Source organism: Balaenoptera physalus (genome assembly GCF_965194825.1).
Source record: "Balaenoptera physalus genome assembly, chromosome: 14".
Taxonomy (NCBI): Eukaryota; Metazoa; Chordata; class Mammalia; order Artiodactyla; family Balaenopteridae; genus Balaenoptera; species Balaenoptera physalus.
Genome location: NC_138893.1, coordinates 45,203,503 through 45,220,829, shown reverse-complemented (window position 1 = coordinate 45,220,829; position 17,327 = coordinate 45,203,503). Strand labels below are relative to the sequence as shown.

Below are 17,327 nucleotides of genomic sequence, written 5' to 3'. Positions count from 1 at the left end.
TCTCATCATGACTATAGTTAGATCAGCCAGGCAGGCATTGGAATTAAGCAAGTCAAGAGAGTGAGAGCCTTTCAGATCAGAATTTGTGACTCCATCTCATAGAATTTTTTTTTTAACATCTTTATTGGAATATAATTGCTTTACAGTGTTGTGTTAGTTTCTACTGCATAACAAAGTGAATCAGCTATATGCATACGTATATCCCCATATCCATTCCCTCTTGCAGCTTCCTCCCAGCCTCCTTATCCCACCCCTCTAGGTGATCACAAAGCACCGAGCTGATCTCCCTGTGCCATGCAGCTGCTTCCCACTAGCTAGCTATTTTACATTTGCTAGTGTATATACGTCAATGCTACTCTCTCACTTCGTCCCAGCTTACCCTTCCCCCTCCCCATGTCCTCAAGTCGATTCTCTACATCTGTGCCTTTATTCCTTTATTCCTGCCCCTAGGTTCATTAGAACCAATTTTTTTTTAGATTCCATATATATTTGTTAGCATAAGGTATTTGTTTTTCTCTTTCTGACTTACTTCACTCTTTATGACAGATTCTAAGTCCACCCACCTCACTACAAGTAACTCAATTTCGTTTCTTTTTATGGCTGAGTAATATTCCATTGTATATATGTGCCACTTCTTCTTTATCTATTCATCTGTTGATGGACATTTAGGTTGCTTCCATGTCCTGGCTATTGTAAATAGTGCTGCAATGAACACTGTGGTACATGACTCTTTTTGAATTATGATTTTCTCAGGGTATATGCCCAGTAGTGGGATTGCTGGGTCGTATGGTAGTCCTATTTTTAGTTTTTTAAGGAACCTCCATACTGTTCTCTATAGTGGCTGTATCAATTTACATTCCCACCAACAGTGCAAAAGGGTTCCCTTTTCTCCACACCCTTTCCAGCATTTAATGTTTGTAGATTTTTTGATGATGGCCATCCTGACTGGTGTGAAGTGACACCTCATTGTAGTTTTGATTTGCATTTTTCTAATAATTAGTGATGTTGAGCATCTTTTCATGTGTTTGTTGGCAATCTGTATATCTTCTTTGGAGAAACGACTATTCAGGTCTTCTGCCCATTTTTGGATTGGGTTGTTTGGGTTTTTTTTTGATATTGAGCTGCATGAGAGGCTTGTATATTTTGGAGATTAATCATTTGTCAGTTGCTTAGTTTGCAAATATTTTCTCCCATTCTGAGGGTTGTCTTTTCATCTTGTTTATGGTTTCCTTTGCTGTGCAAAAACTTTTAAGTTTCACTAGGTCCCATTTGTTTACTTTTGTTTTTATTTCCATTTCTCTAGGAGGTGGGTCAAAAAGGATCTTGCTGTGATTTATGTCACAGAGTGTTCTGGCTAGGTTTTCCTCTAAGAGTTTTATAGTGTCTGACCTTACATTTAGGTCTTTAATCCATTTTGGGTTTATTTTTGTGTATGGTGTTAGGGAGTGTTCTAATTTCATTCTTTTACATATAGCTATCCAGTTTTCCCAGCACCACTTATTGAAGAGGCTGTCTTTTCTCCATTGTATACTCTCGCCTCCTTGATCAAAGATAAGGTGACCATATTGTGTGTGGGTTTATCTCTGGGATTTCTATCCTGTTCCATTGATCTATATTTCTGTTCTTCAGCCAGAACCATACTGTCTTGATTACTGTAGCTTTGTAGTATAGTCTGAAGTCCAGGAGCCTGATTCCTCCAGCTCTGTTTTTCTTTCTCAAGATTGTTTTGGCTATTCAGGGTCTTTTGTGTTTCCATACAAATTGTGCAACTTTTTGTTCTAGTTCTGGGAAAAATGCCATTGGTGGTTTGATAGGGATTGCACTGAATCTGTAGATTGCTTTGGGTAGTATAGTCATTTTCACAATGTTGATTCTTTCAATCCAAGAACATGGTACATCTCTCCATCTGTTTCTGTCATCTTTAATTTCTTTCATCAGTGTCATAGTTTTCTGCATACAGGTCTTCTGTCTCCTTAGGTAGGTTTATTCCTAGGTATTTTATTCTTTTTGCTGCAGTGGTAAACGGGAGTGTTTCCTTAATTTCTCTTTCAGATTTTTCATTATTAGTGTATAGGAATGCAAGAGATTTCTGTGCATTCATTTTGTATCCTTCTACTTTACCAAATTCATTGATTAGCTCTAGTAGTTTTCTGGTAGCATCTTTAGGATTCTCTATGTATAGTATCGTGTCATCTGCAAATAGTGACAGCTTTACTTCTTTGCCAATTTGGATTCCTTTTATTTCTTTTTCTTCTCTGATTGCTGTGGCTAAAACTTCCAAAACTAAGTTGAATAATAGTGGTGAGAGTGGGCAACCTTGTCTTGTTCCTGATCTTAGTGGAAATGGTTTCAGTTTTTCACCATCGAGGACGATCTTGGCTGTGGGTTTGTTATATATGACCTTTATTATGTTGAGGTAAGTTCCCTCTATGCCCACCTTCTGGAGAGTTTTTATCATAAATGGGTGTTGAATTTTGTCAAAAGCTTTTTCTGCATCTACTGAGATTATCATATGGTTTTTGTACTTCAATTTGTTAATATGGTGTATCACATTGATTGATTTGCATATATTGAAGGATCCTTGCATTCCTAGGATAAACTCCACTTGATCATGGTGTATGAACCTTTTAATGTGCTGTTGTATTCAGTTTGCTAGTATTTTGTTGAGAATTTTTGCATCTATGTTCATCAGTGATATTGGCCTGTAGTTTTCTTTTCTTGTGACATCTTTGTCTGGTTTTGGTATCAGGGTGATGGCAGCCTCGAAGAATGAGTTTGGGAGTATTTCTCCCTCTGCTCTATTTTGGAAGAGTTTGAGAAGGATAGGTGTTAGCTCTTCTCTAAATGTTTGGTAGAATTCGCCTGTGAAGCCATCTGGTCCTGGGCCTTTGTTTGTTGGAAGATTTTAAATCACAGTTTCAATTTCAGTGCTTGTGACTGGTCTGTTTATATTTTCTATTTCTTCCTGGTTCAGTCTCAGAAGGTTGTGCTTTTCTAAGAATTTGTCCATTTCTTCCAGGTTGTCCATTTTATTGGCATATAGTTGCCTGTAGTAATCTCTCATGATCCTTTGTTTTTCTGCAGTGTCAGTTGTTACTTCTGCTTTTTCATTTCTAATTCTATTGATTTGAATCTTCTCCCTTTTTTTTCTTGATCAGTCTGGCTAATGGTTTATCAATCTTGTTTCTCTTCTCAAAGAACCAGCTTTTAGTTTTATTGATCTTTGCTACTGTTTCTTTCATTTCTTTTTCATTTATTTCTGATCTGATCTTTATGATTTCTTTCCTTCTGCTAACTTTGGGGTTTTTTTGTTCTTCTTTCTCTAATTGCTTTAGGTGTAAGGTTAGGTTGTTTATTTGAGATGTTTCTTGTTTCTTGAGGTAGGATTGTATTGCTATAAACTTCCCTCTTAGAACTGCTTTTGCTGTATCCCATAGGTTTTGGGTCATCGTGTTTTCATTGTCATTTGTTTCTAGGCATTTTTTGATTTCCTCTTTGATTTCTTCAATGATCTCTTGGTTATTTAGTAGCATATTGTTTAGCCTCCATGTGTTTGTATTTTTTACAGTTGTTCTTCCTATAATTGATATCTAGTCTCATAGCGTTGTGGTCAGAAAAGATACTTGATACGATTTCAATTTCTTAAATTTACCAAGGTTTGATTTGTGGTTCAAGATATGATCTATCCTAGAGAATGTTCCATGAGTACTTGAGAAGAAAGTGTATCCTGTTGTTTTTGGATGGAATGTTCTATAAATATCAATTAAGTCCATATTGTTTAATGTGTCATTTAAAGCTTGTGTTTCCTTATTTATTTTCATTTTGGATGATCTGTCCACTGGTGAAAGTGGGGTATTAAAGTCCCCTACTATTACTGTGTTACTGTTGATTTTTCCTTTTCTGGCTGCTAGCATTTGCCTTATGTATTGAGGTGCTCCAATATTGGGTGCATAAATATTTACAATTGTTATATCTTCTTCTTGGTTGATCCTTTGATCATTATGTAATGTCCTTCTTTGTCTCTTGTAATAGTCTTTATTTTAAAGTCTATTTTGTTTCATATGAGAATTGATACTCCAGCTTTCTTTTGATTTTCATTTGCATGGAATATCTTTTTCCATCCCCTCACTTTCCGTCTGTATGTGTCTGTAGGTCTGAAGCGGGTCTGCTGTAGACAGCATATATATGAGTCTTGTTTTTGTATCCATTCAGCCAGTCTATGTCTTTTGGTTGGAGCATTTAATCCATTTACATTTAAGGTAATTATTGATATGTATGTTCCTATGACCATTTTCTTAATTGTTTTGGGTTTGTTATTGTGGGTCTTTTCCTTCTCCTGTGTTTCCTGCCTAGAGGAGTTCCTTTAGCATTTGTTGTAAAGCTGGTTTGGTGGTGCTGAATTCTCTTAACTTTTGCTTATCTGTAAAGGTTTTAATTTCTCTGTCGAATCTGAATGAGATCCTTGCTGGGTAGAGTAATCTTGGTTGTAGCTTTTTCCCTTTCATCACTTTCAATATATCCCGCCACTCCGTTCTGGCTTGCAGAGTGTCTGCTGAAAGATCAGCTGTTAACCTTACAGGGATTTCATTGTATGTTACTTGTTGCTTTTCCCTTGCTGCTTTCAATATTTTTTCTTTGTATTTAATTTTTGATTAATATGTGTCTCGGCATGTTTCTCTTTGGGTTTATCCTGTATGGGACTCTCTGCACTTCCTGGACTTGACTGACTATTTCCCTTCCCATGTTAGGGAAGTTTTTGACTATAATCCCTTCAAATATTTTCTCAGACCCTTTCTTTTTTTCTTCTTCTTCTGGGATGCCTATAATTTGAATGTTGGTGCATTTAATGTTGTCCCAGAGGTCTCTGTGAGTGTCCTCAATTATTTTCATTCTTTTTTCTTTATTCTGCTCCCTGGCAGTTATTTCCACCATTTTATCTTCCAGCTCACTTATCCGTTCTTCTGCCTCAGTTATTCTGTTATTGATTCCTTCTAGAGTATTTTTAATTTCAGTAATTGTGTTGTTCATCACTGTTTGTTTGCTCTTTAGTTCTTCTAGATCCTTGTTAAATGTTTCTTGTATTTTCCCCATTCTGTTTCCGAGATTTTGGATCACCTCTACTATCATTACTCTGAATTCTTTTTCAGGCAGGTTGCCTATTTCGTCTTCATTTATTTGGTCTTGTAGGTTTTTACCTTGCTCCTTCCTCTGCAACAAATTTTTTTGTCATTTCAATTTTTTTTTTTTTTTGATGGTTGGTGCTGCTTTCCTGTCTTACTGGTTGTTTGGCCTGAGATGTCCAGCACTGGAGTTTGTAGGCAGTTGGATAGAGCTGGGTCTTGGTGCTGAGATGAAGACCTCTGGGAGGCCTCACTCCGATTGATATTCCCTGGTGTCTGAGGTTCTCTGTTAGTCCAGTGGTCTGGACTCAGAGCTCCCATCGCAGGAGCTCAGGCCCAACCTCTGCCCTGGGAACCAAGATCCCGCAAGCTCTCAGGCTGAAACTTCTTTCCAGGGACTAAGTCGGAAAGGAAGGACTAATTTCTTTAAGCAGGAGCACAGCAAGAGGGCAGGCAGGCAGGCCCAAAAAACCATTCTTATCCACTCTGATTCTGATAGTATTATTCTGGTATATTAATCACCTGCTATTCATAGTCAGATTACACTTTGCAATCCAAAAATGTTAATACCCTGACTGAACTCACCATTCTGGCAAGAATCCTTTATATCGATAAATACTGAATTGAGGCCTATGTTCTTCTTAACTATTTACCTGGAGTAGCGGGATATTAGTACTTGAACCATTCATTATGATTAGAATGCCCTTGTTGCTCATGAAGATTAGAGGTCCCAACCCTTCGCTCTGTTCAGTGGCCACCAACTGGATCCTTAGTTTCACTTAACTTCTTGGAAAATGCATCTTGTTGTTCACAAAGACAACAGGAGGGTGGTGAGGAAATGTATCACTTCTTCGGTAATAAGTGTTGACATGCAGCAAAAATCGATTGAGTGGAACCGAGGTGGTGGCAGTAGCAATGGCTGGAGGCGGGACCCATGTGGGAGCGGCAGGGGCGAGGGAACCCACTCCACTGGCTCGGGAACTAGCGTTTTCTCACTTGACGGGAAAAGGAGGTGCGGAAAAGGGCCGAAGAGCAAGCGAGGATGGGTGTGGGAAATGGAGGTGAGGAGGGTAATTCTCCCATCTGGAAGCCCTGGGAAAGCCATCTCATAGTATTTTATATTAAGGATCTAGCTCAGTAAAGGGACCCGGTCATTTTAGAAGGGGTGCTGACTTCTGGTTTCTCTTCCTCTTGCCAGCTATGAGATCCTGGCTGGGCCTCTGGATCTCTTGGAACACCTAATGTGCCATTTGTAATCTGAACTTACACTATCCTATTATACTGAAGGGAGGAAGTTGGAAAAGATAACATTTAAAAAAAAATTTTAGTATGAAACCTACAGAGTCATAACTTTGCAAAATATGTCTATTTACAAGGCCAAGACTCCCTCCTTCTCAAACCACTCCCCTCCTTGGCAACACTGCTGGCAGCAACCATGCTTGACAAGGCAGGATACAAGAAAATGTTACCATTACTAGATTCTAAAGGGCCACACTCAGAGATAGTTTTTTTCTGGATATCCCTCGAGCTCATTTAAGAAAAAAGTCCATGCCCTCTTAGGATGTCAAATGTCCTTCAAACTTTCCCAGACTGGTGCCTGGATTAAGGAGGCATCTTAATCCATTTAGACAAGTGTTGGTGGGTAGAATAGATCAAAATAGCTGGCTAAAAAATTGCACAAGCAAAAGTGTAATTTATTTCAAAGTTTAAATAGCTACCAAAAAGCATAATTCTATCTGTCCAAACCTTAATCCCAATCACTCATGCAAAAATGTCCATTTCTCCTTATTCTTGTAGCTCATTTTGTTCAAATTTGGGAACAGGTAGATCAAACTGCTTCAGGTAGCAATTGAAAAATAATGATACAACCTGGTTAAACAAGTTAGCTAAAGTGAACACAGGCCTTCCTCGTTTGCATAAGATGGCATTTCAGCTGGAGAATTTGTTTTATAAACAAGCATTGCGGTTGACGTTCAGCAAGCTCCCTGGTTTCCACTCTAATTGCCAGTTTTGTACTTGAATACTTAAATTATTTACATATTCATGAGATTAGAAATCAGCTCTGACATTGGAAAATTTCAAGCACATGGAAATCTTGCCAAAGCAGCATGGTATATAACGCTCCACATATTTCTTATGAATAACTGAGTGCCTTTTAATGTAGTGCCTTGGGAAACGTCATGGCATTAGGTAGGTATCAGTTTCCTAAGTGTTTGTGCTTGTGCAGAAATCATTTGAATAGCCCCAGGGGGTTGAATTTGAAGGATCCATTTATCTTTCATTTCAATCTTGCCCTTTTGACATTAAGGGGCTGCTAGGTCTACTCAAAACAGAGTTGCTGTAAAGGCAAATACTTTAATATTTAATGGCTTACTGTTATTATAATGAATAATGTTTTCTGAGTACCATATATTGGTTCTTGCTTGCTCTGTTCATTCTGGTTCAGTGGTACCTTTTAGTGATTGTCTAAGAGGACATTCAACATTGACTAAATACGTATAACATCACGTATTGGGAAGACACCGGATTACGGCTAAGGAAGCCTTGCGTCTAAACCTAGTTATGCCACACCAGGTGGCTCTCTCCTAGGTCTTTGAATAATACATTGGCTGGCATTCACGTGGTGTTAGCCATGTGCCAGGCTCTGTGTTGAGTGTTTTACATACATTATCACAGCATCCTCAAACAGTCCTGTGAGCCAGGTACCATTATTGCTTCCACTTCACAGCTGGCGAAACTCTACAAGTTAAAAGACCTGCTGAAGGTCACATGGCCATTTGGAGGGCCTGACAGAGTACAGAGCTGATGTTCCTGCCTCACTTGCTGTGCTGTCTATCGCTGGTGAGAAACCAATATGACTGAGTTTTGGAAAATGCTGACATCTCTTCCCTTATCAAGCAGTCATTATTTCCCAGAGAATTCCTGGCATTCAAAGCTGTCTTGATAAGCAATGGCCATCTGTTAGTGTTCAGTCAGGAAAAGTAGGAAAGATTAAAAAGAAAGTTGCATTTGTTTTTGTTTTTGTTTTTTAAAAGACATGTATATGAAACTGTTTAAATAAAATTGCAGGACTGGTAGAAAGAAAGAAAGGAGAAAGCTAAAAGCAGTTCTTCTTTTAAAAATTTACTTTTATGCAAGTTACTAAAATTCTATTGTATGCTCTCAAACACACTGGCAGTATAATTTTCCTTTTCTATCAATATACGATTTTAACTCAAACTCTGCCTTCATTTATACAGAGACTGCCGCTGTTAATATTTAGGGTTTCAATTATTTGTGAATAGGGTTTCCTTATGAAAACGTGCTTTCCTCCTTTAAAGCCATGTTTTGGTTTTAAGTGTATCTTACACATATTTACCAAAATACTGAAGGTGAGGCAACCGTGCAAGCCTTAGGATTTCTTATTTCTTTCATAAACGTTGATACTTTGGAATATAGAGGAGAACAGAGATCCTGCAAGCTCCCACATGGTATTACTTGGACTGCTGACTCATAGCGCTCCAGAACAAGTGAGACAACACAAACTCATGAATATTCTAGAACTGCCACAAAATGAAGGGTGACCCACCAAACTGTCCTAAGGGGTTTGTCCTCCCTCCACAGAATTGATCACTCATTTGTATGCATTTTTTTTTTTTTAATTCACAAAACAGTGGAACGTTTCCTGAAATAAAACTGACAGGAAGATCCATGAACAGGAGAAAAACAAAGATAAGGGGAAAGACAGAGAAATAAGAAAAAAGGTGATCTGGGGACTAAGACAAGGCAGCAGATGAGGTTGACTTGCCCTGCACGGCTTTCTGTTTTAAGTTTTTGAGTTAGTTATAAACACTTAAAAATAGGAAAATGTCATATCTCAAACAAAGCAGGATTACTTCTCTCGAAAAACTCTGAAAAGTCTGGTGACATTGAATGAGCCATCCTCGGTGGCAAGAACAGCAGGTGGGAGCTCACCAAGACCCCCCACCACACCCCACCCTCCTGAATGAACACGTGCTCTCCAGTTTCCCACAACCCAGACCCAGCTGCCGTTATTCAGTTAGTTGCTTGCTTATCTGTGTAGGAACTGAGTCCACGGTCTAGAAGGACTTGGGCATCCAGAGTGGGGAGAAAAAGCTCACTGTGGAGGACTGGAGAAAAGTGGACCCTCCTGCTCATGGTCGGGGGCAGCAGGTACATCTGTAGGAGAGGCCTTGCCGCCCGGATAAGCCGAGCAAGGGGGTCTCTCCTCCCCAGCTATGAGGCACTCTCATTAGGAGCGTTCACGTTGGCTTCACAACATTGCAGACTCGCCCCTATACAATTCGCTCCACAGGGTAACCCCTAATAGAGAGGCCCCGAGCCCAGCGCCCCAGGATGGTCAGCAGAGCTGAGGTAGATGCCTATTCTTACGCACTTCTCCTGTTTTTTTCTTTCAGTCACATCTGCGTTTTGTTTTCCCTAATTTCCACTGTTTCCCAACACATCATGTTTAGTGAGGTGTTTGAGACAGACTGAGAGATGCCATTGGAGGCAATGTTTCAGAGCACAGTTTGTACCCTAGTTTATTGCTAAACTAAAATAAAGATATAATCTGGCACACTTGGCCTGCTGCTAAGCCTTCCTTGGGTGGTTTCCTGTACTGAGGCAAGAAAGTGGGGGGAAAACAAGGAAGGAAGCGGAAGCTCTGTACCTCTGTTCTCCTGGCTGCTCGGTTTCCAAATGCCAAGAAACAAAAGGAAGGAGCAGAATGTTTGGTTTGCCTACTGCTTAATTACAGAAATAACAAAACTAAATAACGGAGGGTGAGATGTTGGTGGTCCTGGTATAAATGCTGTGGAATTCTTCATGGCATCCACAGTGATTCACGGCTGTTTTGTAGGAAGCTTAAAAGGTGAGGCTGTACATAACAGGTATCCCTCTGCCCATCTGGCATGAAGCTTCCATAATGTCTATAATGCTTATTTTTCTGAAAATTCCAGGGCTTTCCAAAGGCACATCCTCACATAGACCCTTCAGAGGCCAAGGAGTCTATCGCCTGTGTCTATACCATGGAAGTCCCCCAACAGGGCTTTTCAAGAAGTCAAGCTACTTCTTTTAGAGCTTCAAAGGGAAAAAGGTCCCAAACCTTTTCTCTTCAGTCATTCTAGTGGTGGCTGGAGAGTCACATGCTCATTCAAAAAAATTTTACCTCTTGGCAATCACCTAGATATTTAATATCACAGGTAGATTTCTCTAAGAAAAAATACAAAAAAAGGCTAAAATATCAAAATAACCTGATCTTATGAATTTTGAGGGCATGTGGTCATACACATTTCTCCCTGATTAAAAGCCTTTTTTTTTTTTTTTTTTTTTAAATCTGGCTTCCTATGGAATTGATGGCCAGTAAAACTCTATCTTGGGCCAGAAAGCACAATCTGTTCAACCAAACTCTTTCAAGTCCCTTAAAATGCTCACATCAAAAAGCCTCTACTGAGAGTCCAGACACTCAAGGTGAAATGCAGTTGGAGCAGAACGCCACGGACCATATGGGCTCTTCCCTGCAAGCCAGAGATCCAGACTTTGTCTTCGGGGCCCTCAAAGTCTCATTCACTAAAGGTGAGAGAAAGCAATGGCAGGGAAATAAGGGAAAAGTAAAGGTGGCTATGTATTCAAAAGGGGAGCGTATGCCTCAAAACACTGACAGCAAACAAGGGAGGAGAGGAGAGGAGGACCGTGCGCAGGTGAGTGCTGACGGAGCTGCCACCTCGACGCAATAACTTCTGACAGACGGTGCTCCCTACCTGAGGATTCTGTCCACCACAGGCTGGCTGAGAACAGCATCTGGCAAAGGGAACCCTAGCACCTAAGCTACCATCTTTGCTGAGAGTTCTGCAACAGTAGCGACTGTCACAGACATGTTGATGAACAACACTTACATGAACGAATACGTGTTCCCATTTCCAAAAGTCACTGGCCTGCCAACACTAGCACGGGGCCCTCCTTAGGGCCCATGGCTGCATCTCATCAGGGTTCAAAGCTCCGTGATGCGTGGGTGATTGCCAGCTATTATTTCCATATCACTGACCCACTTGAGTGGCCACAGACCTCCTCCACTTGACTTCGGGCCAACACCACCAGCTAACGGCTCATTGGATGGCTGCAGCCCAATCCACTCCCCGCTAATGCCCCGCTCCTCATGCTGTGATTCAAGCCCTGATATATGGAACCCTTCCCCAACCCCTACTCATATTAGCAGGTGATCCGTAATTCTTTTTTCCCAGGATGATTTCTCCTTCATTCTCTTCTGGAGAAACAGAGAGCTTAGCAGAAAGGCTGGCTTCTGCCCCTTTGCTAATCTCCAGATATCACCAGCCATTTAGTAGTGAAACCTACTAAATATCATATTCAAATTCCAATTGCTGAACTTAGACATGTGACACCAATGAGTGGTTTTCCCCTTTGGGAAAATTCATTAACGTCTAACATTTTTGGTTTGTTAGCTACATACAGAGCAAAGACTGTTAAGGCTCCTTCTACCTCTAAAATGACAGAATTCATTTGGTCTATGGTCACAAAAGATACTTTTTGGTCCTGACCAAGACTACTGTGATACCATCCTAACTGGTCTTCTTGCTTTTGACCTCACAGCACCATAGTTCATTCTAATATTACTACCAGATTAATCTTTGTAATCTATAGCTCTGAACACATAATTCCACTGACCAAAATGTTCAAAAGGCTCCTAATTGGGAAAACAAAAATTATTTTGCCTAACAGTCAAAGTGGTCCAAAAAAAATTAAGATTAGTTTCCAGGAGTACATGTATAATTAACTTTCCCAAATTTCAGTTTCAGCCAAATAGACACATTCACAATCCTGTTTATGTGAGTTTTCTAACTTTACAACTTTATATTATTGTTTATGACATCCCTCTTGTGCAAAACGCGCCCCCTCCGCCCCCCACAGAAATACGACATTCATTAAAGTCCAGGTGAAATAATTTTGTAAGATCTCCATCTCCTAAACTTGGGCTGCCAATTTCATATAATCCATCCAGCTATTCTGACTGGGTATCTACCACGTGTGAATGAAGGATCTACCTGCCTTTTTAGTCCCTCTTAGACTACTGACCTCACATGTATTTATATTCTTTCCCTAGATGGAATGAATACCCCTCGATATAGTTATTTTATAGCAACAGTGCATCATGCTGAGCACATAAAACAGACATGGAGTCTAATATTTGTGAGTTTTTTTTTTTCTTTTCAATCTCATTGGAAGTGCACCTGCAATTATAACTATCCACACAAACACATTTTAAGGCAAAGAAAGCCAACCCCAAGTACCAATTCCCATACATGGCTGAGTCGGAGCCCCGTGTCCCAACTCCTCCAGAGTTATCCACTCGGCCACAGTGCTCACGGCATCACTGTCTGAAGTCCTGGCACGTGAAGGGTTAAATTTTGGGGCATCTCCTCCGACACAACGGCAAAGATGCATGATTTTCACCTAGCCAGGTAAATCTGGCCCTCACTGTGCCTCTGGCATCACGGGGAAAATTAACCAACTGTCAAATAAAATACAGAAACCCAGTGGATTAAATGACTAACACTCTGTGTCCTGAGCTGCTCAGCTTTGCCTCTGGTAACTGCACCATCCTGGACTAGACGCACCGTGGCTTGACTCCAGGCATGAAATTGTACATTCTGCTGAACGGGGAGCCAGGCTGCTCGAGAGGAAAAAAATACTAATTGTAAGTCTTTCCTGTTTTTAGGCTAATGCGCATTTTATTTGGCAGTAAGGGCAGTGTGAATAAAACTCCAATCCTGAGAATTTTAATTTGCTTCCTCAAAAATGCTCACGTTGGGCTTCCCTGGTGGTGCAGTGGTTGAGAATCCGCCTGCCAATGCAGGGGACACGGGTTCGAGCCCTGGTCTGGGAAGATCCCACATGCCGCGGAGCAACTGGGCCCGTGAGCCACAACTACTGAGCCTGCGCGTCTGGAGCCTGTGCTCCGCAACAAGAGAGGCCGCGATAGTGAGAGGCCCGCGCACCGCGATGAAGAGTGGCCCCCACTTGCCGCAACTAGAGAAAGCCCTCGCACAGAAATGAAAACCCAACACAGCCATAAAAATAATAAAATAAATAAATAAAATTTTAAAAAAATGCTCATGTCAGTAGAGACCTTGAAAAGTTGTTTATACTATTCCCCTCCCTTCAGGAAGAACCCCACACGTCTATACCAGCCCAGACGGTTTTAACCACCTGGTTAAGTATTCTAGGGTTTTAACCCTAGAATAGTCTCCTCACTCAGGAAAGTCCAGTATTTCTTTAAATATATGTAATTTGTAACATATAATTCCTCTGAGGATAATTCTCAGAATGACCTCACTGAACCATGCATTTCACAAAGAGCATTTGAATATTTTACCTATTTTCCTTTTGGCTTTTATGGCTAGAGCCTCTCTCACATTTGCCTTTGTATACTTTTTTCCTCTAACTGTAATCTGATTGTCTTTGCTGTTGCTAGCCTTATATTCTACCTGAAAATGTAAGTTCCTTAAAAGCTGGAGCTACATGTATTTTATAATGTATCTGCAGTACAGAGTACATGATATATTTTATAGCATTTATCCCATAAAATACATACACATATTGCGTGTGCACGCACACACGTATATACACACAGATAAACATACAATAGCATAACTTCATTCAATGCCTTCCTAAAACGGAGACCTATCCTTCAGCCTAACCAGCAAGAGAAGAAAAGTCCTGAGAGTGCCTGATTCTGAATGTTATCTATGCACATTTCTCTCACTATTTTAGCATATCACTAGCTAATGTTCTTCACTCTTTCAGGGTCATCCTTCCCTTTAAGGCTGTGAGAAAAGCTATGGGTTCTTTACTCCAAAAAAAAATGATCACATCTCACATACACAAAGCACTGTCTCAGATTCCATGGGGGTTTCCTGATGGCCTGAAGCTTCCAGGTAAGAACTGCTTCTCCACAATGTCTTCCTTAGGGTCTGGCTTTTCCTGTGTGTGCTGTTTCAGATGCTCACACAGCTCAAACAAGCAGCCTGAGATCCACATTGCTGCCCCTCGCCCCACCGGCACAGGGTCCAAGCTGCTGCACAGAACCAACCTGACAGCTGAGAAGAAGCGTAGCGATGACTAAGTAGCTGTCTTTCCCTAGGACAGCCATACGCCGCTGTCTCGAACAAGGGAATCACGCTCACCTTTTGGTCTTGGCTGTATGCCAGAATCCAGTCCTCTTGCTTGGGGTGGAAAAGTAAGCTCTGGATGTAAAAGTTCAGCCGGTACTTTTGATAGGTTGCCCCTTCGTCCGAGCTGATCAGTAAACTGCTCTCAATCTCCGGGTCTGTGAGCAACATAATCTGCGGCAGAGAATTGTTCAGGAAAGAAAACAATGGAAAGGTAAGTGTGCAAATTCACAAAGCTTAAAGATGAGCTAAACTTATGACAAGGGAGGGAAAAGGAACAGGCAAAGAACGTTTGGCCAAACAAGGACCTTGACTCTGTCAGGTTTGCTCTCCTACCTTGGACCAAGGCCATGAAACTGTTTTCACCAAGAAATGAAAGAGGCAGGACAGACTGAAAGGGAGGAGGAGGAAACGTAGGAGTGCATTTTCTTCCCTCCTATAGGGCTCCTTGGTTTTTTTCCCCAAGGCTATTTCCTTAATCTGAAATATTTCCCATTGTTCCCCTAACCCCAGCCCTCCTTCCTGCTGAGCCTCGTCTAGTCTCCATTTTGGGGGGATGAAACTTGTCACAGTCTTTTGTGAGAAAGGTAGAAAGAAGTAGAAAGAGGATGGAGTCCACTGGTTTTTCTCTCCATCGCAAACCCTCCTGTTCACATCAACAATATCCTATGTCATCCTTTAGTCTGATTTTCTGAGTCTTGAGTCAAAGACTGTGCATTCAAAAGCCTGCTCTGGGTATTGTCCAAAGGCTCCTTTGCCACCTGCTAACATATTAATAGTTTACTTATTTCTTTATTGTCTATATATTCTCTCTAGAACACAAACCCATGAGAATAGTGATATTTGATATTTCTCTATTTTTATCCCCACAAGTGCCTTCCCAGCAGCTAGAATGAGGTCCAGCATATATTACATATGCAATAAATATTTGACATGAATGAACAAAAGTTAAAGGAATGAATGGAAAGTTTTCAGAGTAGTCACATAGATCTAGAAAGATGCCCAGAGTAATTTGAGCAGATATGAATGTAAGTTCCATGGAAAAAGTCATTGGATGCCCTTCTCCATCTTTGGCCTATTGACAAGAGAACATGCTATACTCATGTAAAAAGTCACAGTTCCAGAGGCTTGGGACTTTCTCCTTTTGAGGGTTAATCTTGGCCATAGCAGCGTGAACAATCCACAATAGGAGCCAGATGGAGGAGCTACTCTGAAAACTGCTTTTTACTCCCTTGTTTTACGCCTCTAGGAATATGTGATAAAGCACCTCATTCCCGACTCTGCAGGTTGCCTTTCACTCAGTCAAAGTGCACACCTAACGCCTCCAGTCAGGTGGCCTTAATGCTACCCACTGACTTCTTCCCCAACAACTTATTCATTGGCACTTTCTGAGTTTGGTTTGGAGAAGCATGAAAGATGTGCTTAATGTGTGGCCGTATGATGAGAGATCACTGCAGCCCAGGGTTTAAAGATTACCAGCTAAGGATGTGGCAGTTCCAGGAAAAGGAGAGAGAGAGAGAAAGGAAGGAAAAAAACAAAACAAAACTAGAGCCCTGTCATAAGAGAACAGAGTGCCAGGCAAACACACAGGGCTTTCTTAGGCATTTGGAGGCAATCGTATTAAAACCTCAGGTTAGTGTCATCTTCCAAAGTGGTGTCCGATCACTGCAAATGGGACCTGATGGTCGCACACCAGACACGCTCAGCCTGAACTGTGTTTATGTTACCCAGGATGAATTTCAGGTTCCTCGCTGTTCTTTCACCCTGCCCTTCTCGAAGAGGAGAAAGGGACGGATGAAGTGGAGTGAGCGGAACGCTGTGGCTGTCAGGTCTGTTCCGGACAAGATGGAGAGCACACACAAAACTGGAGACTAACTGCCTCCCCTCCCGTGTTCTGGTGAAGCCACTGTCCATCGACCATAAATTCTGACAAAGTTATAGGTCTCTCTGTCTTGTAGTCACCAAGCAGAAAGTGTTCCCTTTTTGGATAACTGACGCAGAACCATCAAGTAATCTGCTAAGTACAAACTTCCGTGTCATCCTTAAAGTCTATTGTATGTACTAAGCAAGGACGATCAGATGGCTCCTAAATTCACAAGAGTATTTCCAGGGGATTTCAGGATATTTACTGGCACACAAAAGCTGTCATTTTCCAAAAACAAATAAGTCATCAAATGATCATATTGCTTTGTGTCTCCAACCACAATTAACAATAATATGTAACAGCCTTTTGCACTACTGCCAGCAAGTAATTTCTATGATAATATGAAGAGGCTCAATTTTACAGAGCATCTATTGTCTCAGGCGAGGTGATTTTCCCCCTTCTGCTTTTCTATTTCCCTGTAAACCAGAATATGTTTACTCTCTTCCCACGAGTGCGGATCTCACCACCTGCTTCTCCTGGCAGACTACTTCATCAAAATAAAAACTCTGGGCCTACAGAATATCCTCAAATCAAGTTGATTATTTATCATTTATTTAAAATACTTCTGATACTCATTTATACTGAGTCATCACACACTGTATGAGATATTCTGCATCCAAGTACTATTGGATGGGGGAGGTAGAATAATACAAATATTTTCAAACATATGGTTATTTAATATTAAGTAAATAAAACTCCCGGCTTCCTCAGTCTTTTCTTCTGGGTACTAAAAATATGTAGACCAAAATCTCACCATTTCTTTACAGTCTTCACCTAAAACGTTCTACTTGGGAATATGACATTTTGGAAATTATAGAAGATGTCAGGAAATTCCCCCTGTAAGATTTATAGATGTATCTGTATTACACAAACCTTCCAGTGGTTCCTCTTTCAAATCTCTGCTCCAATCCACTCAAAACAAACAGGTCAGTCTGGATCCATTTTTGTTTAGCCATTTTTTATTGCAAAAACAACTCTGTAAGACTGCCAGTAGAATTCAAAATAAAAGAAAAATAGGGACTTCCCTGGTGGCACAGTGGTTAAGAATCTGCCTGCTAATGCAGGGGACATGCCGTGATCCCTGGTCCGGGAAGA

General features: G+C 40.8%; 1 protein-coding gene across 7 annotated transcripts in view; it reads right to left on the bottom strand.

Moving 5' to 3' along the window:
- SORCS1 (sortilin related VPS10 domain containing receptor 1) overlaps positions 1-17,327 on the bottom strand; it is a 556,698-nt gene that overhangs the window by 198,805 nt on the left and 340,566 nt on the right. For all 7 annotated transcript variants that reach the window (XM_082425095.1, XM_082425099.1, XM_082425096.1 and 4 more), the window contains exon 4: positions 14,324-14,482. In XM_082425095.1, the coding sequence (XP_082281221.1) occupies positions 14,324-14,482 (159 nt within the window). The remainder of the gene's footprint in view (positions 1-14,323; positions 14,483-17,327) is intronic.